Here is a 26160-nt window from a genome sequence, read left to right as displayed (position 1 = left end):
CTTCAAAGTCCTGTTTTTCTTTCCTTCACTGAAAACTCGAAAACCATGTTGCAAGTACCGAAAAGAGCACAACCTCGAGTCATTCGCAGGCATCTCGTAAGGTACGCAGGAATTACAAGAGCGCTGTTCTCAAGGCGCTGCCGACTGGCATATGCAATTATCCTGATCTGCCCGAGAGGCGCTGTCGCCACTGCTGTCACTGGCTGTCTTTCGGTGTCGACGGGATAATTAAAGCCTGCTGCTCACTATTGCCAGGAGCGCTTGGTTCTTACAGCTTTGCCTTTTTCGTCGCCTCGGGCGCTGCTAATAGGCAGTGGATTTACATGAAGTCGCGAGCACTCCTCTCACCAAGAATGCGCATAAATAAATACTGCTTTTTTATTTCTGTACAAAACTAATGTATTCATTCCTAAAGCAGTCAATATATTGTAAAATAAAAAAAATATATCGTTGATATTCTTAAAAGGAACTGTACAGGTGGTATCTACCCTGTAAAAAAAGGTATTTTTACTCTGTCTTGCTGCAAAGTGGACGACATTGGCGGCGCAAAGACCGAGAAGCTGGAATAACCGATGCCCGCACTGAATAGTGTAAGGACAGCCTAAGCATCTCGTGCAAATATCTTCGTTTAAAGCAATTATAAACACCAGTGCAGCTCCACAATGATTGCCACAAGGTTTTGCGGACTCTAGGTTTGATATAGTCGAGAAGAAAAGTTGACCGTACTTTCCATGTTCGTCGTTACACGCCAGGTGCATTATTGAAACGAACGATATCTAAACAAATTTTTACTGGATACGTAGCACTTGAGACTTCAGCGACAGTACGAGGCGTTGAGTCCTCCAGCCCGCACAAACGATCCTGCATATAGTAGCCGATACTACAAACGGGCATCCAATGCGTTTGGCATGGTGCTTGGAACTTTGCTCTAGTGTGGTAATAACGCATTTCCTGTTTTTCATTTCGGAGTGCGCACCAAAAATACCTACACTTAAGCAAACTAACATCCTATTCTCGTTTATAAAAAGCATCTTTAGACCCATGAGTTTTTTATTATTAAATTAGTGCATTTATTGCCTACATTTTCATCTCTCGTGCCCTGAAGATTTGTCTCCTTACGTACGCACGTCCGTGGGTCAGTCTGTGCCCAACACTCGGAATGGTATAAGTTTTAGCTAAATTTCAACTCACGCTAGTACGCGCTGCGCTCAGGCGTTTGCATTGATGCGAGCAAACGGCTTTGCTAGTACCGAAGGAAAGAAAAGGAAAATGCGTGGTCCATTCTACCTGGCTCTAACTAGGCCGCTATCACAGGCACGTCCATAGAAAAGAGCTATGAAAAAGATGTGAAAAAGAAAGATTAGAACAGAAGGTGCGCTTCGCACCAAGCTTAATCAACAAAGCGACGACGCCGGCTACTTCAGCAACATATACTCTAATTGCCCCCTGCTTTCACCTAGCATGCAAGACTAAGAAGCGTTTAAAACGGTGAACTTGCTCAGGTAATAATTGGTTTGCATTCAGTGCCACGCAAATAACACGAGTGTTACTAAAAACTGCGGGAATTTCGAATGCAGCAAAGCACAATGATATAATCGAATATATAATGAAACGCTTGAGAATGCTTATTAATATAACAAAATGACTAAAGAGAGACTCCTTTACACTTTAGAGCTTTTTTATACTTTTGGAACGAACACAGTGTCTTTCTTTGTGATTATTTCCCTCTTGTATTCGAGCACACAATGTGAGCATCTCTCGCACATGCTCTTGGGGGCGCTCGGACGTGTTTGCAGTGCTATTGTTTGTACTCTTCGTTCTTGGTAGCTGTACCGGGTGCCTACCGGTGATAAATAAGGTAAGAGTTGTCCCCTGACTTGGTGCTTGGCTCTCTGAGGTGAAATGCTTGGAACATGGCCTTTGACCCCACCATGTATAACGAAAACCATTTGTGGCATAGTGCTATTTTGCCAAAGATGCCCTTGCGCCATTAATATTCGCTATCATCAGCAGTATCATTTTCCAAATATTACAGGCACAACTCGCCAGTACAGTCTCTGTATATAAAATTATAGGTTTCCTAATCATATGAACGGAACTTTTTTAAGAAAAAAATATTAATTATTTTGTCGGATATGCGAGTAGTTCAATTCTATGAGTACTAATTTATCATTTAAATTACGGCCAAACATATATATTAAATGTGTACTTTCAGCGTGGTCAAGCTATAAGCAGTGTTCGTTTTGTCTTTTAATTTGGATACTTGTACCTTAATTTATATCAGCCATGTCCTTTAAAAATGCAGCTTGACTGTGTATCTGAGATCTGTACAGCTGAATACTCTTGTATTGAAGAACGGCCCGCACATTTATAATGCGGTTTTAAAAGTAATGGCCCCGGCAGGTGCTGTATATCGAGCACCTCATATTGAATTAGGTGTTTTTTTCATTATACAAGTGCACTAAACATTAATTTGCTTCACTGCATTTTACCCTGAAACACTTTAAAACATGGCAAAGTAGCCATTGATGCACTATGTCTCTCATCGTTTTGTTACCTTATGATGGGACTCTGACTCTTCGAAATCATCGGTTTGCTGCAATCGCTCCTGCCGGTGGATATTTGAAACCACATTTACTATTACGGCGTATGAAGAGTCCCACAAAGCGTGCCATAATATGCAAATGGTGAAAGGAAGGCGTTTTTCTCCTTTAACTCTCCAGCCATGTTGACAATGCACTGTTCGAAGATGAGCTAACGTGGTCGGGTCGGTGAAAAGGACGAGGTCACCAAAGGCGATATTACAGGGCGTCGAACACAAATATTTCAGACACTTATATTTACATATCTCTCAGTTCAGAATCTAAATGAAAGGAGAGCGACGATACCAGCTCTAGGGGAGGCATTTAGCACGCAGTGTCCGGCTCTTTTTAAGCGATGCTCATCCCTAGGTCAATAAATAGCGACACTAAAAATGCGCAACAACTTTTAGGCTTTTACGGCATCAGTGTTCGCCCATTTCGCGGTTAGTAGTGAGCACGAAGGCAAACCGGTGGACAGAAGGGAAACCAGCTCTGGTAAGCTCGCGTCCCTCGAAGACAGGTCAACTGCACAGGTGAGGAGGCTCTAGCCACGTGAGGAAACGGTGACGTGAAGACAACTGCAGCTGTAATTCTCAGCTGCATCTCAATTGTACCCCCATTTCGGATGGAGTCCTAGCCGAGCATTGTTAGCAAAGCTCACTTATGCACAACTTGGTCGGGATAGGGTTGTCTTGGTTGATCTTCAACGTGGCATTGCCAAGAAGTAGTCACCAGCCACGTAAGGCAGCGCGGGATATCCTGGTTGCTGTTCGCTGAAGAGGGAGCAAGTGCGTTCCTTCCCTGTCAATGGCGGTGGCACCCTATCTAGACTGGAGCCTGGCGCGACGCCACCCGCCACATGTATTTATTTCCTGTCATGTGCAGGGGTGGTCAAAATTGTCCAAGCCACAGGGTTTTATTTTCAGTGTAGGAGAAAGATACTTTTCCTACCTTCTAGAAGATTCTGAGCTTCGGGTGTTTCGTAATTGCCCCTCTATACGTACTGCTAAAAAGCACACCCTGTGGCCTGAAAACTTTTTACCAACCTCTACGGTAAGTGTAAAATCTTTGGGAATTAAAGTTCTTCGTAAACATCACAAACTTGGGAAAGTGGCTAAAATAGTGACCTTGGGCCAGTCACAAACGTGAAGGTCTCGTGAACTCTAAGTTAAAAACCAAGCGGATCATTTTACCGAAAGTGCGTACCGAAAACTGAATACATTAAAAGTAGTACTAAAGGCCCATCGCAGTTTCGGTCGGTTAAAAAGCGGTGCACAAAATGGCGATAGTACGAAACCGGATAACCACCACACTGTCTTATAAATAAATTTATAAAACGTCCTAAAATATTGCAAAAAATATTAAAGCTAAAAAATCAGTCGTGAAACTTCATTACCCGCATTACGTAAACTGCAGCCGGTGCTGGATTGAACGTGGCTTCAATTTCAGTGGTACACTACGAGGAGACAAATTTTACAGCGCAGTAAACGCACTAAATTTATCAAGGGAAGTTCCAATATAACGAAGCTTAAACTGGCACTTCAATGCAAATCAGGCGCCGCGAAGGAGGAAGCTAATTTGCGCAAGGGAACTGTAGTCCAGTTTCATAAAATGTGGTTCAGTGAGCAGTGGTCGTGCTGAAAACCAATTTCCCTGCTCCCCTCTTTCTTCTGCAAGCAAAAGTTCAGTTCAAAACCCGAGTATCCCGATCCTCAACAAAATAAGAGAACACTCATATGGCTGCAATGTAAAAGCTAAGAAGCTGAGGAAAAAAAAAACATCTTGCTTTCGGGGTTCTTCACGTCTTTGCCGGGCGCGTAGAAAATTGCCGGCAAAATTTATATTTACACTTTTGCACCACTGACTTGGTTAAGTTTGGTTTTCATTACCAAACACCAAGAATATCTTAAAGTGAGGCCGTTGTTATTCCAGAGAAATGACGTACGGTTCTGCAAAAATGTATAGTCCAAACACGTTTCGTTCTGATGCAAGTAGTGGGACTGTGTAGAACACCTCGAAATCCTAAGTTTCGGAGAGACAAAAAAACAACCAAGAACCATGCTCACCTTCCGAAGGTCATCAATGCTGAATTTATTTATTTATTTATTCAAGGTACCTACAGCACCTTGAGAGGCATTATTGTAAGGGAGGGGGGGGGGGGGGGGGTTAGTGCATTAAAAGTAAAATTCAATACAGCAAAAGAGAACAAAACAGAAAAAACACTTACACAAAAATGTTAAGAACTTCCAATTAAAACAACAGCATTCTGGTTACACCCGAGACGCATAACCAACACTGAGAACAGCATAATCAGATTATTGCATTGTGAATTGCGGCCTGGAAATTCTAACTCTCAAACACTTCATTAGGCAGCATGTTCCAGTGGCTCATTGTGTTGGGAATATAGGAATATTTAAATGCATTAATCCGGCAGTTATACCCCCTAATTTTCATGTTATTTTCCCTTCTACTCGAAACGTAGTGAGGTTGCCTTAAATAGACGCTTTTATTAATTCCTGTTTTATTGTTGTAAATGTCGTACAAAAACTTTATTCTGAAAACTTTTCTTGGTTGGGATAATAACTTCCAACCAAGAGCTTCCCGAAGTTCAGAACTTCTAACATTAAAATTATAATTCCCAGTTATGAACCTTGCTGCGCGCTTCTGAACTCGCTCTACCTTGTCTTTTAAAATATTTGTGAACAGGTCCCAACATTCGCATCCATATTCGAGAATTGGCCTGACATTCGTAATGTACAATGTTTCTTTTAGGCATAGAGTTGTATGTTTGAAGTTTATTTGAAAAAGGTTGGTTTGGTTTTGTTTATGGGGTTTAACGTCCCAAAGCGACTCAGGCTATGAAAGACGCCGTAGTGAAGTGCTCCGGAAATTTCGACCACCTGGGGTTCTTTAACGTGCACTGACATCGCACAGTACACGGGCCTCTAGAATTTCTGCTCCAAAGAAACTCAACCGCCTTAGCCGGGATCGAACCCGCGTTTTTGGGGTCAGCAGCCGAGCACCATAACCACTGAGGCACCGCGGCGGCATTCTTTGAAAAAGGTTGAGAACGCGGGAAGCTTTGGCAGTTATCGCGTTCAGGTGTGCGGTCCAATCCAACCTCGCTGTAAACGTGATACCGAGATACCGTGATACGCTGTCCTTTGTCTGTACAACAGCTTGATTTAGATTATAGTTGCCCCATATCTTCTTTTTTTTGCTTGTGAACTGCATGAGATAACATTTAGTTGTGTTGAGAGTCACCTTCCATTTGTCGCACCACGCACATACCTTGTCAAGGTCAGACTGCAACAGAATGGTATCATTTGCGCACGTGACAGAGCCGTAAACAACACAGTCATCGGCGTACAGCCTAACACGGGAGCACAGTTCACTCGGCAAATCATTTACAAAAACAAGAAATAGCTAAGGCCCAAGAACCGACCCTTGCGGCACACCCGATAAAACCTGAACAGACTGCGAAGTGACACCGTTTATAAGTACCCGCTGTTGCCGTGCATACAAAAAATCTTGAATCCATCCAATAAGTCCGGAAGGTATGCCTAAATATGATAACTTAGTTAAGAGCAGAGAATGCGAAACCACGTCAAAAGCGTTGCGAAAGTCAAGAAAAACTGCGTCCATTTGAACACCCCTTCTATACCTTCCGCGACATCATGGATGAATTCAGTGAGCTGAGTTGTACACGATAGGCCCGAACGAAAACCATGTGAGCGGTAGAGAAGAAATCATTACCATTAAAGTGCTTCATAAGACCAGAATCCGCTGCATCCGATTTGCGTGTGACAATTGATGGCACTGACATTACCGCGCTGCTCGATACCGGTGCTGATTACTCTGTTATGAGCCGTGCCTTCGCTGGAGAACTTAAGAAGGTTCTGACACCGTGGACGGGGACCCCCATTCGCACCGCTGGTGGCCACCTAATTTCCCCTGTGGGCAAGTGCACGGCTAGAGTTGGGATTAGTGGTTTTACGTACGTTGGTGAATTTGTCGTACTAACCGAGTGTTCCAGATACTTGATTCTGGGGATCGACTTCCTGCAGTCGAACGGCGCTGTGATTGACTTTCAGGAGGCACGTGTCACGTTCTCGACCAAACAGGCCGTGGCGCGCTTTGACTCCCGCGATCCCTGCAGCAACGCTCTGCGCATTGTCGAGAACGACGTCACGGTGCCGCCGCGGTGCAGTGTTCTGGTGCTCGTGCGGAACGACCTCTTTCATGACTACGAGGGCCTAGCGGACAGCCATAGTCCACTGCTGCTTAAGCGGGGACTTGCCGTTGCAAGAGGTCTCGTCCAACTACGTGACGGCCGCACCCACGTCCTCCTGACTAACTTTGCCAACGAATATCAGCACCTGGCCAAAGGCATGGCTATTGCCTTCCTCCACGACGTTGCTGAGGTTCCAGGTTTGTGCACCGTGGGAGGACCCTCTCCGGAGTATGCTGGCCCACATCACGTTCTTCAGTCAGTCAGAATAAATCCTGCCTTGCCGTCGGTTCAGAGGGATCTTCTGTCGGCCCTCTTGGCAGAATTTGCGGACTGTTTCGCTACGTGCTCGAAGGTCGGCCGAACTCCACTCGCCAAGCATCGTATCATCACTGACGAGACTACGCGACCCGTCTGCCAGCGCCCATATCGTGTTTCCCCGGTGGAGAGAGAAGCCATTCAGAATCAGGTTGCCGAGATGCTTGCAGACGATGTCATTCAGCCGTCCACCAGTCCGTGGGCATCGCCTGTGGTTCTTGTCAAAAAGAAGGACAATACTCTGCGTTTCTGCGTGGACTACAGGAAACTTAACAGCGTGACCAAAAAGGACGTTTACCCGCTGCCCAGGATAGATGACGCGCTCGACCGATTGCGGAACGCCAGATACTTCTCGTCATTGGATCTTAAAAGCGGGTACTGGCAAATCGAAGTGGACGAGAGAGACCGGGAGAAGACGGCTTTCGTGACGCCTGACGGCCTCTATGAGTTTAAAGTGCCCCCATTTGGTCTGTGCTCAGCACCGGTCACTTTCCAACGCATGATGGACACTGTCCTCTCCGGCTTGAAATGGCAGTCCTGCCTGGTGTACCTGGACGATGTCGTTATATTTTCGCCCACCTTTGACCAACACTTGGAGCGGTTGCGCATTGTGCTACAAGCGCTCAAATCCGCGCAACTCACCATCAAAGCCGAGAAATGCCAATTTGGCTTTGAGGAACTTCGCTTTCTTGGTCACGTTGTCAGCGCACAAGGTGTTCGCCCGGACCCTGACAAGACTGCTGCCGTCTCAGGTTTTCCACGCCCAACTGACAAGAAGGCCGTTCGCCGGTTTTTAGGCCTGTGCTCCTATTATAGGCGCTTTATTCAAGATTTCTCGAAAATCGCGGAACCGCTGAACGCACTGACCCGTGACGACACGCCCTTCCTCTGGGGGACCGACGAAGAGGCTGCATTTGTCGAGCTTCGCAGCCGTCTGCAAAGCACTCCGATACTCGGCCATTTCGACGAGCATGCTGCCACGGACATCCACACTGACGCCAGCAATGTTGGCCTTGGTGCAGTACTGATCCAGTGGCAAGACGGTGCAGAACGGGTCATCAGTTATGCTAGTCGGACATTTACGCGCTCCGAGACCAATTATTCTACGACGGAGAAAGAATGTCTTGCAGTGATATGGGCCATCTGCAAGTTCCGACCGTACCTCTACGGACGACCCTTCCGTGTGGTAAGCGACCACCACTCCTTATGCTGGCTGGCGAGCCTCAAAGACCCCTCAGGACGCTTGGCTAGATGGAGCTTACGCTTGCAAGAATACGACTTAACAGTAGTTTACAAGTCTGGCCGCAAGCATCAGGATGCGGATTGTCTGTCGCGCGCGCCTATCCCAATCAATACCGAAGAAACCACCGATGATTTTCCTTTCCTGGGCTCTGTTAGTACCACCCAAATGGCGCAGCTTCAGAGGGTGGACACGGAGTTGGCGCCGCTCATCGATTACCTCGAAGGCAGTGACGCTCCCATTCCGCGTGTTTTTCTTCGAGGGCTTCACACCTTCACTTAACGGTCTGGTGTTCTCTACAAGCGCAACTTTGCCAACAGCGAAGAAGTGTTCCTACTCGTCGTACCATCACAGCTGCGGTCTGAGATATTGAGTGCTTGTCATGATGCACCATCCGCCGGCCACCTTGGAGTCAGCCGTACACTCGCGCGGATTAGACAAAAGTATTATTGGCCCAGGTTACTCCCATCGGTGCGGGCCTACGTCAAAACATGCCGTGAATGCCAACGTCGGAAGACTCCTCCATTGAAACCGGCCGGATTTCTTCACCCCGTCGATCCACCGAAGACCCCTTTCCATCAAGTGGGCATGGACCTCCTTGGCCCATTTCCGAAGTCTTCGTCTGGAAAGCGTTGGATAGTCGTTGCGACTGACTACCTCACACGGTACGCTCAGACCACGTCTCTTGCCAAAGGTACTACTGCTGAAGTGGCGCAGTTCTTCGTCCACAACATTGTCTTGCGTCATGGAGCACCCGCCGTTGTTGTTACTGACCGGGGAACTGCTTTCACGGCCCGCTTAACCCAGTCCGTGATGACTCTGACGCACACGAGCCACCGACGTGCTACGGCGTATCACCCGCAGACAAACGGGTTGGTAGAGCGACTAAACCGCACACTAGCCGACATGCTATCAATGTACGTTGACGTCGAGCAATCGAACTTGGGACGCCATTCTGCCGTACGTAACGTTTGCGTACAACACCGCCCTGCAGGAAACAACCCGACTGACCCCCTTTCAGCTTGTCTTCGGTCGCCAGGTGACCACTCCGTTGGATGCTATGTTGCCCGTCGACCCTTACTGCGACTCTGACGCTGACATCGACGTAGATACCTTCGTTCAGCGTGCTGAGGAAGCGCGTCAACTGGCCCGCCTGCGCATCCACCGTCAACAGGAGGCTGACGCCACTAAGTACAACTGTGGACGCCGTTTCGTCAGTTATGCTCCCGGCGACCTTGTGTGGATTTGGATACCTGTTCGTCGCCGCGGGCTCTCTGAAAAGCTGCTGCGCCGATACTTCGGCCCTTACGAAGTAGTGCGCCGCATCAGTGATGTGACTTATGCAGTTGCTCCCGCCCCGACAGCTTGTTCATCGCGCCGGTCGCACCGAACTGAAGTCGTACACGTTGTTCGCATGAAGCCTTACCACGACCGGCTACCTGACTGAACTGCGGTCCACTGCAGCTGTGTTCTACCCTTTCGCTGACTTTTCACTCCCAGCCGCATCGTGTCGATGCTGCAGAAGAGGGGGGCAGTGATACATGCATTCGAAGAAGAGACAGAAGTAGCGCATGCGCTAGAAGAGGAAGAAGTTAGTTGGCTCTCTCGCGCGCGCTCGAACCACTAGGGGACCGCCGCAGGTTTTTCGTCTCTGCGCGGGTGTTCTTTTTGGCGTTGCACGCTACAATATTATATGCTCCAGTGTTTTACAAGAAACTGAGGTGAGGGACACCGGTCTGTAATTCCATAAATTTGCGCGATCACCATCTTTATGTATTGGTGTTACATTCGCAAGTTTCCAGTCATTTGGGAGTTTTTTATAATCCAGGGATTTATTGAATATTGTGACCAAAAATGGAGCTATTTCTATTGCACATAGCTTCAAAATATGATTAGATATATCGTCTGGACCATGGGCAGAATGGGAGTTTAGATTAGACAGTAGCGCCATCACACCCGTCTCAGTTATCATTACATCTTCCATTTCCGGCAAGTGTGTGAAATTTTGCGTGACCAGATAGAGATCTGCTTGATCACTGACAAATACTGAGTGAAAGTACGCATTAAAAATTTCAGCTTTACTCACGTCGTCTGCTACAACGCTGTTATTATGCACCGAAGACGGAATTCCAATGTTATCTTTCTTTAGTATTTTTAATATGCTTCCGCACTTGTTTTGGATTAACTCTTATCTTTTCCGATAAAGACTATAGGTAAAGACGTTTAGCACTTTTCAGTTGTGTCTTAAGCGAACACGTCAATAACTTCAGTTTTGTGAACAAGGAGGGGTTCTTAGTTTTACGATATTTTTTATATAGTGCGGCCTTTCTTCTAATGGATCTACGTAATTCCCTTGAAATCCAAGGTTTGTCAGCACGTAGTTTCCCTGGTACAGACTTAGAAGGAACGTACGCTGTAATGAAGTAGAGAAGCTTGTCCTTAAATGCGATCCACAAGCCATCCACGTCACACGTTTCGCTATAACTGAGAAACAAAGGGAAGTAATTTACTAAACCATTATTTACAGCATCGTAGTTCCCTCTCTCGTGAAGAAATATTTTTTTTGAACGCCCTTTTTGAAATTCGGGTTTCTTGCAAAAATTAGTGGCGACAACAGCTTCATGGTCGCTTATTTCCGGTGCCACTGTAACAGATTCAACTGCACAATTTTGGTTGCTAGAAAGCAAAGCTAAGACATCTGCACCAGTTGTGCCTAAGCGAGTCGGAAAATCGGCAAATTGAAAGAGCCCATAGTTCCGGATCATCTCTTAAAAGGCTTAGTCTAGCGCTGATCTACTTTGTTCGACAAGAAGCCGGTTGTTCCATACGACTTCAGGCATGTTAAAATCGCCTCCCAGAATAATCACATCTGATGATAAGCTTGACAGCGATCTCGATACACTGTGAAATATTTCCGGGTTGTTTGAACTAGGTGGCCTGTAGAATGATCCTACGGCAAGGCTCTCCCCATTTGACAAAATTATTTTGCACCACACAGATTCTGCACCATCATGAACACAGCTGATTGGTACATTTTGGATGTCGTCGCGTACAAGAATAAACACTCCACCGCCATGCGCGTCTCGATCCTTTCAATATGCTATATAGCACGAGGGAAAAACTTCAGAGCTTGTTATATTGTGGTCAAGCCAAGACTCAGTTCCAATAACAACGTGAGCCTGTGTCACCCCTACTAAACTGGAAAAATCAGCAGTCTTGTTCTTAACACTCCGACAATTCACGATAAGAAAAGATAGCTGGTTCATAGAGTGCTTATTATGACGGGGAGGGGTACATGATTGCTATTGCACAAATTCACGAACAGAATCAGTAGCGCTGTCAAAAATGTACGCTTTCGCATCAATTATTAGTTTATCGTACTTTAACGCATACTTAGCGTTTAGACCTCGGGCATACGCACTTAACCTGCTCCTTGACTAACGCACACTGGGCGAGTAGTCTTCACTCACTGAGTAACCGGTATCCTTAAATTTAGATGCAACAGAAAGAACCGGCTGTTTGTCCTTAAACAAGTTAAATTTAACAATGATTGGTCTCTTTCTATTTTCAGCATACCTGCGTATTCTATGCGCTCTCTCAATTGCAGCGGGATCAATTTTAACACCTAGTTTTTCGTCGCAGATTGATATGATGTTAGCCTCCGAATCATTCCATGATTCTTTGTCCGTATCTAAAGCACTAAAGAGAACAAGTTATTTCTACGGGACCGGTTGTCCATGTCATCTTGTTTTGCTAGCACCGCATTTACAGCACTTGTCAGCTGGCTATGTCGGGATTTCAACTCATCCTTTTCAGCGTTGGCTGGATGTTCAAGCAGACCTTCAATTTTTGATGATAACGTTCTGAATTTCCTTTCAGTTATTTCTTGGTGTTCTCGCAGAGCTTCCAATACTTTAAGAATATTTTCTTGTACTTCCAGAATTCGTGGTAGGCACTTCACGGCAGCAACGAGTTCACTACTTGTGTCTTGGGTGGTCAGGCCTGGATTTAGCTCCACGTCACCACAGTGCAGCAGTAGCAAGAAGAGAAATGCAGCGTTTCTCAACAGTACGAACCGGCGTCTAACGTGATGTCTAACTACGTGAGAATCATGCATGCAGCGAAACAACATGTGGGGCGTTACCGGCAAAAAATAAAAACTGAATTTTGCAGAACGTAGACCAACCTGCGTCAGCAGAAGTAAACGTGTGAATTGCAGCACCGACATTTCGCCGGTTCCACGCCCCGATGTCGCTGTGACGCCAGCCGGTCTTTGTAGTCGCCAGTCCACCACACCCACCGACAAGGCAGCACAATGTTCGTGGCAAGCAGCGTCGAATCCGTCAGAACCGTCCGTGGGGCAAAATTCGTAGCCGTAGTGATGAAAGCCACTTTTCTTCGGGAATGAAGCGTCCAGGGAGCCACTGCCATGCCTCGTTAACAGGAAGGCCTGCGTCAGGAGAAGTAAATGTGTGAATCGCAGCACCGACATTTCGCCGGTTCCACGCCCCCTAGATGCTGAGTAACCCACGATGCATAGCCGGGAGGCAAACCCTGTAGCATGTACAATTTTAACAAAGGATGCGCTGTAATTAATGTACGTTTTGCAAAGCAATGAACAACATCATGCCGGTAAGCCAGAAACTGTAAAATAGAGGCCAGGAAAGAACATGAGAAAAAGCTTGATGTTTTGGAGCGTAATTTATATTGGAGGAGGTGATCGAGCCTGCGATACGTTTGGCTAGCCTTGGGAAACCACTGGGGAGCCTTACGCCCTAAAGCTACATTTTCGGGTTCAGTCTCGTTCATGATGAAATTTAAATAGATGGGTAATATGCATTTTGACAGCAGCATTTGACTTGTTCTTAAAAAACAGCTAATATTTTTACGCTTCTTTTCTGCGCTTTTGCATTTAAAGAGCTGGGGATAATGTTTGTTATGAGGACGCTTAGTTAAAGCCCCATTTATTTAGGCGAACTTGCGCTCAAGAGTAGAAAACAATATCTTGGTGCCGATACCAACATGCGCATGCGATGCACGACGGACGCAGACTTACTTCCACCTTTGGGAACATTGAATTTAAAGTGGGCAACAAAATTTCGGCATATGATGCTTAAAACTATTCTAAAAGAGAAAGGAGCGAAAAGTGAGTAAGGTTTCCTCTAGCGCCATTCCTTTACTGGGGCAGGGTGGGGCTGCCCAAGTCCTGGGGTAGGCTTCCATCCCTAATAATACGGAATACTTACGCTTGGTTGGGGGAATAATTTTCGTTTTCAAAACATACTAACTTATAGCAGTGACGATGATTTCAACCGAGGTTTCAGCCTCCTTTATTTGCTAAGCTCAAGAACTCCGCTGCCGCGTTTAAGAGCCACATACCATAGATAGCTGCACAAAGTTATTATGCTTTGCAGTGGGTATATACCTCTGTTGCCAATAGTAAGCATTCTGCATATTTAGTGATCTAAATCTGCTCCAGACCGTGGGCAGCGTACAATGCCTTTGAAAGGAAGTGCGCCAGTGGACAGCTTACCCCCTTCCTACTCCGATATAGACGCATTCATGTTTAGAGTATAGAGTGCTTTGGCCGCGTGTCACGTGCGAAACAGAGATGATGCCGTGTGTTGCAAGTAATAAAAAGCATGCAAAACAAACTGCACTCTTCAAGGCAATTTTAAAAGGTATTATAATGTCCGGTAGTTAGTCCGCACATGGTGTGTCCTCTGCAAAGCGCAAAAATAATAATTTTTATCAGTAGGTTGTCCACACTTACGTACATAGTCGGCACCCGTTATATAGAACTACGTCGGGAGTTTTGTGCTGTATTGGGTGATACTGAATCAGAAAATGTCTAGCCATCTCTTATACATAATTTAAAGCATGCTTCCTTACCATCCTTACCGGAATTTCCGGTAATATATTGAGACTAATACAAAATCTATTTTTCCTCCTCCTCCTGCCAATATAAGGCCTCATTACAGCAGAAGACATCGGAAAAACACAATTGACAGCATCACTTCTTGTCAGTACGTAAATTCCGACAACAGCATGACTGAACTAAGACGAAATAAAATGGCAGCATCTGTACAGCCAAAAACTTCGGAAAAGGCAACTACACGTAAACTAGTGGCGCTGTCGTGCCGTAGGGGATGCATCGTTATTCTTCATCGACAAGCGCTCGCACCCAGCAGGTTCCTAGTGTGGGGCAGACGCAGGCGCTATGCGCCAGGAGCCGCGTTAGCGCCCCTCCCTTTCTCGCCGGTATAGCGGCGGAATATCAAAACACACAGCGCTCACAGATGCGTAAACATACGTTCTCGGCTTTGGACAGGTGCGATAAGGGCGAAGGGGAAAAAATAAAGCACCGCTCGTGGTTTGATAACGTCATCACTGCTTTGAGAGAAAGCGATCACAGTACTTTCCCTAACTAAGGCTACAATCAACAAACGCAGTCAGACCAAGGCAGAAATTCCCATCGGGCAACGCGACCTCCACTAGACGGGCAGCAGAGCCGAACTCGAGAACTGCAGCGTATGCAATTGTTATCGCTCGGATGGATGCCGTACCAAAGAAAAGTGGCTCCGATAAGAGGTGGTTCCTGTTTGGAAACCATAATTTACGAACGAGTAGTTTGCCGCGGCTTCCTGTCTCCTAGGCAAGCTTGCGTTCTTTGAGGTCTCTAACTGAATTGTTGCTTTGACAAAGAAAAACTGAAAAGTAAAATGGAAGTAGCAAAGAAAAAGCGTGTCTAGATGTGATTTTTCTTAACCTTTAGGATAACAAGATGTTTTCTCTAGCACAAAAATATACGTACAGCCTTTGTCAAAAGTAACCAGGCTGCATGATTTGCATCTAGCTCGTACAGTGGAGCCTTTGCAGCTTCCCTGAAGCTGAAATGGTCGTTAAAGGTAAGGACTCGGGGTCTTCTTACCTTCCAACACGTTTTGATCTTTAGGAAAGCCACAAGGGCTCCACTATAAGAGCTAGCAGCAAACCACGCGGTCTGGTTACTTTTGACAAAGACGGTACTTATTTCTGTGCTTTGGGCGTAATATTTTAAATTTGTTTTGGAAAAAGGCAAGTTGCACGGATGTGGCACAGTCTTTTACCGAGTATGTTGGATATGGATTCGTTCAGTGCTTATCAAAGTCCGACGTATCAAAGATAATATTTACTCGCGCACTTTCGGCGCCATTTGGTGCCCTCATCACTATACGCAGTTGTGCGGGTCACGCGGTGCCATTGTTTGGAGCACGGCCGCTATTGTGCATGCCCTGGACAATTAATTTTTGATCGGCAGCATGCTCGATTCTGTTCTCATTTCCCTTTGAGAATTTCCATCCATAACAGCAGTTAATCCCTTATTCGAGAATGTTTACCCTTTGCCCTTATTGGGACGATCGCCGGTTGGTGCGCGTGCTTCGAGTGGAATAACGGGGACCTGTGTGTTTTGCAACGTGCATTTCAGATGTTATGCCGTCCAGTGTTACAGTTTTCCGCTCGTCGTTTGGTTGCAGCTTACGAACTGCAAAATCACGCCTGGCTATTTCCATGCCAACCAGAGAGACATGTACTTAGCTTCCCTTAAACAACACTCACTTCATGAACATGAAGGCTTTCATAGCGTTCGTTATATAGGAAGCTTCAGAGGCTTCTTTTTTCTGAGGTTGAGTACAGTTAGCATCAGTACACCAGTGTACGTACGTGTGCTGAGAGCTGACCAGTACCCGCCAGCTTGTGCTGAGCTCGAATCCCCAGGAGGTGAATGTACGGTAAATTAGGCTGGAACAGAAACCTTGAGGGACGCTTTAGCTGCCCTTTTAAGAGCAGAACGCGACTGCGTTGTTGGCTCTCGTTCGCATCACCCACTGAACTGTCAGACAATTACATAGCTACTAATCAGTGCACTCCTAATTCCTCATGCACGCATCAGTACATGTCTCTAAAACAGTTCGTTAAGACAAAAAGCACAACGCATTCACCAGATACATCTTTATCCATTTGAAAACAACCAACCTTCGTGATCTACGGGTAGAGTGGCCATCTCACAGTTCGAGGGTCCTGGGATCGATTCATATCGAAATTCAAATTAAACAATTTTCTTTACAGCAAAATTACTTTCCATTTGTTGAATCAACCTCCCTGAAAAATTCGGCGTCAATACGAAAATTGGCTGACCTGTTTCTGAGTTTTATTAATTCATTGCTTACAACAGAATTTTTCGCCCACGTCTAACGATACTGACGACGCCAGCTCTTCTGCGACACGACACCCTTAACGCTATCGCCCTAAAAGCAAGCGACATGCTAGAGCGACAAGTTAGAGCCTTCTGAGTGGTGTGCGTGACACGGGTTCCTTAATCACGCTTCGTAGCTTCGCAAGAAACTGAAAACGTCGCGTGCAGTAAAGGAGCACTGCCACTAGCCTAGTTTTATTCTGCCAGTGATTGGAGGTCAAATATGAACGCAGTCATACTTTCGTTAACTCACTCGCGCTAAGTGAACTGAGGCTTTCGTCGCCACTGTAGTGTTCAGCTTTATAGGCCTGCGGGGCGTGAATACATGTTACGGGAGCGAACGAAAGGCTCATGTACTAGCAGTAGTCACGCAGGATCATGCAGTACACAGCAGGTTTTAAGTTCGACATTTGTGCCGTAAGAGCTTGATAGCGTTTCGGCGCCTAGTCCAGAAGAGAGGCAATCAAAGTTGTCTGCTTAACTGCATGGGAAGACAAAAAGTCATGAATCGGTTCCAATTTCACCTAATCGCAGCATTAATTGAGGAATTCATCGTTGCGTTGTTCACATAAGAATCTTCTGTAAGAACCAATTTGAATCGGCCAATAATAATTGCTGAGTAATAATGTGCACGGCTAAGTGTCACACTGTGTTACACCACTCGTACCGATGTCGTACCAATTACACAGACAATCAAAAACTTAACAAGGAGGGGGGGGGGGGGGCGGAGCCTCAGCGTGCTTATCAATGTTTCGACAAGAGGACTTGTCTTTGTCTGGCCCAACGAAGACAACTCCTCTTCTAGAAATGTTGGCAAGCACCCTTCTATTGTTCACTTTGTGATTATCCTGAACCATCTGCCCGACCTTCCTCTGCCATAGACTCCAATTACACAGACGACAAATTTCAGGATTATAGTATATCCGCCAAGCACTACGTTGAAAAAAAAAAAGTCATGAGCATAGAACAAACGTGAAGAGAGTACGCCAGGAAGTGAGGCACAGCGAGAGGCGTACTTCTGTCAGTTTTCGGGTTTCCCAGTCACGAAGGAACGTAACAGCACTCGAGAAGAACAGGCCGTCGGCCGCACCGCGCATCCTAGGCTAAGCTCATTAACGCCTCAGGACTCATTATGGTGATTAGTCTCCAATTGGCCTAATTAAAGACTCTTTTCGAAGCAGGGAACGAAACAAACAGAACGTTGCCTCCCCCCCCCCCCTTTCACGTTCTAAGCATACTCGTACAGCTCGACTTTTTCAGTCATGCAACGCTTTCTGTGTGCACGAACAGCCGCGGCGGCACGCACGCCTGCTGTCAGAACTGACAGGAATAACGCACGTTGAAACCCCTTCTGTGTTGGGAGCTCTTGATGCCACTTACGCATGGGCAGTCAGAACTGTTGTTGTAAGCCAGTGTTTGTACGTGTGCAGTCTAACGCTGGGTGCATTCGAGCATGTATGTCCGTGTGGTGTTTCGTATCCGTTCCTTCTTTCATTATGCCCTTCCTCTACGGGACAGCGTGAGGCTGTTAGTACCTGTGAGGCGTGCAATCCTTTGTCTTATCCCTCGCTAGCATCCACCTGCAATGGCGCGCGAATTCCTGTCAGGGTGAATATTATCTCTCAGAGGCTCTTCTGCCACGCGAAATAAGTGAATGGAGGCTTCAATTATGTTTCCCATAAAAGCCCAAATTAACAATATACCCCACTAGAACGCACTAAATATCAAGAAAAAAATTAACGGATTGGTTAGATACGTCTCAATGAATTTTTGTGCCAGCTTCAGCGAATAACATACCACAACTTGTGGTGGAACTGAATGATTCTGGCGAATCTCGTTTCGTCAAAATGCGCGTTCACCGTGGGGAGTGCTTGTTGTTGCAGGTTTCAACGTGAGTCCGGTTATAACTCCACCTCTTGTGAAGTACTGGAAGAAATATTCGGGTTTGGTAGCAGTCTGACTCAGGTGCAGCAACGCGATTAGTTGAGCAAATTTCATCGTGGCAGCGGCGACGGCAGTGGTGGCTTAGTTACGCAACGCTGAGCACTTTTCTGCTTCTTCACTGCAGATAGCCTATCTGGGAAGCTGCAAGCCGGACCCACCACCAGTAGAGCTGTTCGCACGTGCTCACAAGCAACTGACCTGGTGCGATATCAACAGTCATCAGAGGGCGCGGCCGTCAGCGATTCCTATCAACGGCATTGTAGGCGGAAACGTCACAGCTTCGCAGCTACAAAAGGAGACATCCATGGTCCCATCGGTTCACTTGGCAGCGGCGACGGCAGTGGTGGCTTAGTTACGCAACGCTGAGCACTTTTCTGCTTCTTCACTGCAGGTTGGTTATTCTTGATAACTTATCTTGTATATTTCTGGTTATCATTCTGTCGTCGCTGCTGCCAACTTTTTGTACTGAGTGTGTTGTATTTTGATCACTTTTTTTTTTGTACCGAGCATGACGAAAGATCTAGCGAAAATGGAAAAAGAACTAAAGGCAGAATTTGCTCGCTTTAAAGAAGAATGTAAACAAGAACTGAAATCCTACAAAGAAGAATTAGAAAGAGATTGCAGAGCTGAAATCCGGGAACTGAAGACCGAGATAAACAACATGAAAGACAGTTTGGAGTTTGCTTATACGTCAATTAACGAGCTGGAAACTAAGGTGAAAGCTCTAGAATCAGAAAAACAAAAGGTAGTACTTGAAAACGAGGCCCTGGAGGCCAAGATCTTGGATCTGGAAAGCAGGCATCGAGAGCATGAAACTCGCATTGTTCACATGGAACAATATAGCAGGAATAAGAACCTCGAAATTCAGGGCGTAACAAAGCTTGAGGATGAAAATGTTGTTAGCATTGTTTCACAAATTGGCCGTGCCATAAGTGAGAAAATCACAGAAAGTGACATTGAGGCATGTCATCGTATGCCCACTCGGAACCCTGATAAGCACAACATTTTAGTTCAGTTTAAATCCCGGTCAAAGCGAGATGCTGCATTAACAAAAGCGAAACGCCTGCGTTTGACAAACGAAGACATCGGCATTGAAAGCAAAGAGCCATTTTATGTCAATGAGCATTTGTGTCCGTCGCTGAAACGACTTCTAGGAACGGCAATACAGAGGAAGCGCGAATATGAATGGAAGTCAGTTTGGGTGTACAATGGCCAAATTTTTGCAAGGAAGTGTGAAGGTGCACCTGTCATTAAGATTCTGCATAACGCAGATATCTACAAAATATGCTAGTCATTTGTTACTGCGTGTAAGCCATCACCATGAAGTACACTGAATTTGTCTTTCCCAATCATCTTAACCTTCAAGACCCCTCGCATAAGTCTGTTTTGCATTTCAACGCCCGCTCAGCTACAAACAAACACGACCAGATAGTATGCTTCCTAAGTCAATTCCAATTTTGCTTTGATATCATAGTGATATCAGAGACGTGGTATCAAGAAAACTGTAATCCACTCCTCCTTGATGGTTACAATCATTATTTCATAAATAGAGAAAATAGGAGAGGTGGTGGTGTGGCAATTTATGCTAAAAAATGTGCACAGTGCACTGTGATACCAGAATTTAGCCTTATCACGAATGAATATGAGATACTGACTTTGAGGAGCAGAGGTGAAGTGATATCTGTTTTATACCGGCCCCCTGATGGGAATATTAACGAGTTCTTGAAGTTATTCGATGTTTTTCTGCAATATGTTTCACTAAACAACTTCCATCTTATTTGTGCTGGTGACTTTAACATCAATATCCTTGAAGACAATAACAGAACATATGATCTTGTAACTACGCTGCAGTCATCTGGTTTTTCAAACGTCATTACGAGTCCCACAAGAATTACTGCCAGTTGCTCATCTGCCCTTGATCTTCTCATTACAAATATGGAAACCAGTATTTCTGACGCCGGCACTATAACTTCCGATATTAGCGACCACTGTCCGATCTTTATGTTCTACTCCAGTAACACCGGGAAATATGCATTTCATAATGAGGCCTTCTGTTTCCTGCCTGTCTCTGATACGGCACTCGAAGCGTTCAAATATGAGATAAGCTTACATGACTGGTCTACTGTTCTCGGCGAGAAAGATGTCAACAAAGCGTATTCCAAATTTATTGAAGCCTTCGCACGTATTTACGCTAAGCATTTCCCTCTAAAAACTAGTAAGCGATCGAAAAAGCATAGAAAACCCTGGATTTCACACGAGCATGTCTGCATGATCAGAAACAAAAACCGTCTTTACCACAGATTTCTGCTCTCAAGGTCAGAAATGGCATTGAAAGAATTTAAGACTACTAGGAATAAGTTAAATTCTACACTACGACAAGCGAAAATGACCTACTACCAGCAGCTGTTCCCCGATGTTTCTAGAAAGCACCCCACTGCTATCTGGAAAATATTAAATAGGGTCTTAAATCGCGGAAACATTGATCAAGCCCCGAAATTCATATTACATGCCAATGAAAACTTATCTGGAAAAGAGCTTGCTGACCATTTTAATCATCACTTTGTAAATATAGCAGGGCCAATCAGTAATGCCACACACGTGCCCCAAAACACAGTCAATATCAGTAACGTTCCTTTGGGAAGTATTTTCTTCGAACCAACAAATGTATCTGAAGTTTTCAGTTCATTTCTGAACCTTAGAAACAGTAGAGCCCTCGACTTTGATAACTTGCAAATCAAGCCAATCAAATATGTCCTTGAATATATTACTCCTGTGCTTGTCCACATATTTAATTTGGCAATTGCAACACATACATTTCCAGACGCTATGAAAGTAGCCAGAGTATCGGTAATTTACAAAAGCGGCGACAAAAACCTAGTGTCTAACTACCGGCCTATTTCAGTGCTTCCCGTCTTTTCAAAAGGACTTGGAAAAATAATTCTTTTCCGCATAACAAAATTCATAGAAAAATTTCATATTCTTAGCGATGCGCAATTTGGATTTCGAAAGGGTAGATCAACAGAATCAGCGTTATTGGAAATAAAAGAAGAAATTGTACAAAACATTGACAGCAACCAATTTACACTAGGCGTTTTCATTGATTTTAGTAAGGCCTTCGACTGCCTAAACCATAACATTCTTCTTGGCAAGTTACATTCATACGGCATTCGTGGAGAACCGCTAATGCTGCTTGAGTCCTACCTGAGTAACAGAAGACAACGCGTATCCCTAGACAGCCAACAATCTTCCTTGTTACCTATTGTCTGCGGCGTGCCGCAGGGAAGTATATTGGGCCCCGTTCTTTTTAACATGTACATTAACGATTTAGTGGAAATTGACAAAACAGTTAAATTTTTCATTTATGCCGACGACAGTAGCTTTCTAATTACCGGTAGTGACCCAAACACACTAGTTGTAAAATGTAATGAAATACTCGGTAAAATATGCATGTGGTCACAGTCTAATTTTCTTAAACTTAATGCTACCAAAACCAAAGCAATATTATTTCGCGCCCGAAATAAGATTTTTAAAATGAACAGCGTACTACAATATCAAGGCCAACCTATCGAACTCGTCGAACAACATAAAATCCTAGGCGTAACGTTTCACAGCGATTTGAGCTGGAACAATCATATCGGTCACATCTGTAAGAAGCTTTCTGTCGTTGCTGGCGCGCTATCCCGCTGTCGAATGTTACTTCCTGTAAAAGCTAGGCTTCAAGTATATTATGGTTTATTTTTCTCTCAAATAAACTATTGCAATCTAGTTTGGGCTACCACAACACAAACCAACATAAACAAAATCAGTATCCTTCAAAAGAAAATTATGCGCCACATCGCAAATATTGATCCTGGCTTGACCACCGCCGATAGTTTTCCTGACTACAATATTATCCGAATTCATCACTTTTATGAGTATCGCATCTTGAAGTCATTTCTCTTTTCCACAAAAGAGTTCCAATCTTTTTTTAAACGTGTATCTTCATTGACACGCCACGAACACAATGTTGCTACCCGTAACACCGATCCTTGGCTCGTTCCTCATTTTCGCACCAATTATAAATTGCAGTCCATAAAGCACAATCTACCTGTTATATTAAATCGCCATAAAGATATGAATAACCTTTCACGTAAAAAACTACACGAATACTTTAGTAAATTGTAATTGCCTTCTTCCTCGCATTTTGTAGTTATATAACTCTGTATAAGTGTCCTCTTTTGTGTGCTTTGTATATATGTATGTACTTTTTATATGTGTATACTCTGTTTAAGTTTTGTATTGTATAGTATTTCTCCGTATGTACTGCTCTGTAAACGTCTCCGGGACTCAGTCAAGGCCCAGTCGGTCCTTTTAGCCCGGAGAACGTTCCAGTGTATAACTGGAGAATAAAATTGAATTGAATTGAATTGAATCTCGAGAAAGTTCCAAAATTAGAAACGGACGAAAAAGCTTAACGAGCTACGAACAAGAATCAAATTAATTATTTGTCTTTGATATAAATATAGCAGGAAATAATAAATATTGATGAGCCGAATATTTCGGCATTGCCGGCGAATAACAGCACTGCGCTTTCTAATGATCGATTTGCCACAAGGTTTGCGTCGGGATTGTTTAGAGATATTTTATCAATTAGCTTCAAGTTCCATGAGACTTCTTTGCTCGCGAGCTTGACTCACGTAATGCGTGGTACTCGTGAAGTAGCGATAGAACACCACACAATGACGTCAAAAAGCAAATAGAGCCAATAGAACATGTTCACAAGATAAGCATGCTTGAGAGAATACTTCGTATATCTCGCTCGGAGCTCAAAAGATCAGAGTTTTTTTTTTTGTTACAAAATTTTTCGCCTGCCTTTTCACTGTCTAATTGTATCACGGTCTGGATTGCGCAATACTAGTTTTAGAAGAACATTGAGAGTGATGGACAAGGCTCAACATCAATGAGAGCAAGGCAACTGCATCAAAACGTGCGCATAACACTAGGCTGCAAATTTTATGCAGTGGCAGCGTTGTAGTGTTGTCAGGGAATGTTAAGAGACTCGTAGACTGCAGCCGAGAGGTCAGGCATGGAAAAAGGGAAGTCACAGCAACAGTCCGAGAGCGGGAGTCACTGGATATTCTTCCTATTCGGCCACTTTAACAGACTCGCCTGGTGCATACAGTACAAAAGAGCGCGGCATGTGACAACATAAATACGCCGGTGACCAAATGTGTAAAAGTGTCAACGCATTCTTCAATCAAAATTGTTCGCACATTTATTTTCTGCTCTCTTTAAACCTTGTTGAAGGCTATTAGTCTGCCGTTGATATTTAAGCTTCTAGTTTTATGCATTTTTGTGTCCTGCCTGAAATAACAACAGTGAATAATACTAAGCTGGTCCTGAATATCATTCCCCATCGGTGCAGTTTCAGAGGTGTCGAATCCAAAACTAGGCTTGATATTCAGTGTGTTATACCCTAAATATTTTAAATATTTAGGAAAAATGCAGTGCATTCCTATAATTCAGCTTTTAGAAAAAGTTAATAAGAAGTAATGATTTCACAACCACGTACTAGTACTTTTTATTTCAACGGCTGGTTTCTAGAGAAAGGTTGCTTATGCTGTAAATTTGGTGAATCTTATTTCTGCTTCCATCAGTCATCCAAAAATATTTCCACCAAACTTTCAGCTCACACAGTATTTATAGGGACTGAGATTTTGAATACTTACCGCAAGCTTATCAACGTGACTAACAATAAACTTCAACAGTACCGCCCTCCACTATGGCGTCTCGCATAGAACATGCTGCTTTGGGATGTTAAACCCCGCATACCATACCATACCATACCATACCATACCATACCATACCATACCATACCATACCATACCATACCATACCATACCATACCATACCATACCATACCTAACCACACAATAAAATACGGTACCATATTATACCATAGCGCACCACATCACACCATACCATACCATACCATACCATACCATACCATACCATACCATACCATACCATACCATACCATACCATACCATACCATACCACATCTTACCAACTTGTTGTTCAAATCAGAGCCTGAAGTCCCGAAAATTTAGCGACTGATGGAATAAAATACTCATTCCGCTTCACTCGTGCGCTTGAAGTAAATTGGCAGTGTCTTAAGTGAAGTTATGTATAGCAAAACTTGAAGGATCACCTGTTTTGTCCCGCCACAAAGGCCTGCTCGCAGGACAAATTTCAGACGCTTATAAAGTTGCTTAGCATAGTCAAACGAATCGCTCAGACATCTATATCCTTACATTTCCTTGGCACGTAACTTCTTGTTTTTACGCCGTGCGTGAAAGCGCGTGTTTGCGCATCTTGTTTTTTGTTTTGTAATAACGTAGTTCGGAATCGGCTTCCGTGCAAGTGCTTCTTGTGCAACCCTCGAGACCGAGGAACGATTGCCTCTGAATGCTGCCTGTAAGGGCTCTTGAGAACAGTGGTGCCAAATAAAAACAACCCTGTGCTCTTCTATCTAAAGCTTCGCGATGCGCCATGTGGTCGATATAAACGGTCCATTGAGCGTCAATGGCGCGGTCGGATTGCCAGTACCGTTATCAGCAGTTGCACGTCTTCGCCTTTCTCCTGTCTGGCTTCTGTCACCGATCCACTTGGTTCATTTTTCTTGTCTCTTTATGCGTGTGCCTCTTTCAACGAAACTGCTTGCCTTATTATGACATTTGATGCCATTTTTCGTGTTTGCCGGTTTCTATGCGGTCGTAGGAAACACCTGATCATGCAAAAGTCGCTGTAGGCTGCTACTTTTACAAATAGCAGACCCATTTTTTTTTAGCTACACTGCGTTCCGACGTGACAAGTGCTGACTTTGATTACCTATAAAGTAATAAATGTGTATGTGACTATACGTTTAGGTTTGTTGAAGTCAGACAACCGCACCGGCTACAAGCACGAAACGAGGAATCTGATAACCTTGCCCAAGCTCGAGATTACACTAGCTTAGAAGCAATGCATCAGAATATGAGTTATAGGTTATGAAAATACTAGTTAGCAGTTGGCGGCATCTTGATGGGGCCAATAATGCTGTCACCGTTTGTAGTCAATATCTTCAGTATTATTCCTTCTCTTAAGTCCTAATATACCTGTAGGATTGTTATATCTGTGGAATACATTTATTGCGGCTACTTCATTGATCTTGCGGCCAGGCGCACGTGAATTTGTTAGCAATTTTGGGGTTTCTAACTTCGGAAAGCACCGCAACAATTCGCAAACTTACGCCCGCATTTTGGCCCACTCAGATAGCTGTATTTCAAAACATATGCCCTATGGCAAGTTTTGCAACTGAAAAGATCAAAGGAAAAGATCAAGATATTTGTGTCTAAAACCAGAATATTTATTATTTTGTCACCTTTGTTGTGCGCAAGCGTAATATGAATTGCGTTAAAACGTTTTGGCGGGTTAGTTGGTTAAGCATCTTGAATAAACAGCGTGAACGAAGACGAGCACAAAAGACAAGGAAACGGACGACACAGCGCTGACTTACAACTCAGGGTTCATTGCTGATCATACAAGTATAAATACATAGATGTCGGTATTGTGGGAAAGATATACAAAG

At 44.6% G+C, this 26160-nt stretch overlaps 1 protein-coding gene across 1 annotated transcript in view; it reads right to left on the bottom strand.

Annotated features, from left to right (window-relative positions):
- The window catches only part of LOC149340649 (uncharacterized), a 449066-nt gene that overhangs the window by 210417 nt on the left and 212489 nt on the right, over positions 1-26160 (bottom strand). The window contains exon 2 of the mRNA XM_089549483.1: positions 12558-12821. Coding sequence (XP_089405609.1) covers positions 12558-12821 — 264 coding nt within the window. The remainder of the gene's footprint in view (positions 1-12557; positions 12822-26160) is intronic.

The sequence above is a fragment of the Amblyomma mixtum genome, chromosome 6, assembly GCF_055824585.1.
Source record: "Amblyomma mixtum isolate Tamu chromosome 6, ASM5582458v1, whole genome shotgun sequence".
NCBI classification, from domain to species: domain Eukaryota; kingdom Metazoa; phylum Arthropoda; class Arachnida; order Ixodida; family Ixodidae; genus Amblyomma; species Amblyomma mixtum.
Note: the sequence above shows the minus strand (reverse complement) of the source record. Positions and strands in the feature narration are given on the sequence as shown.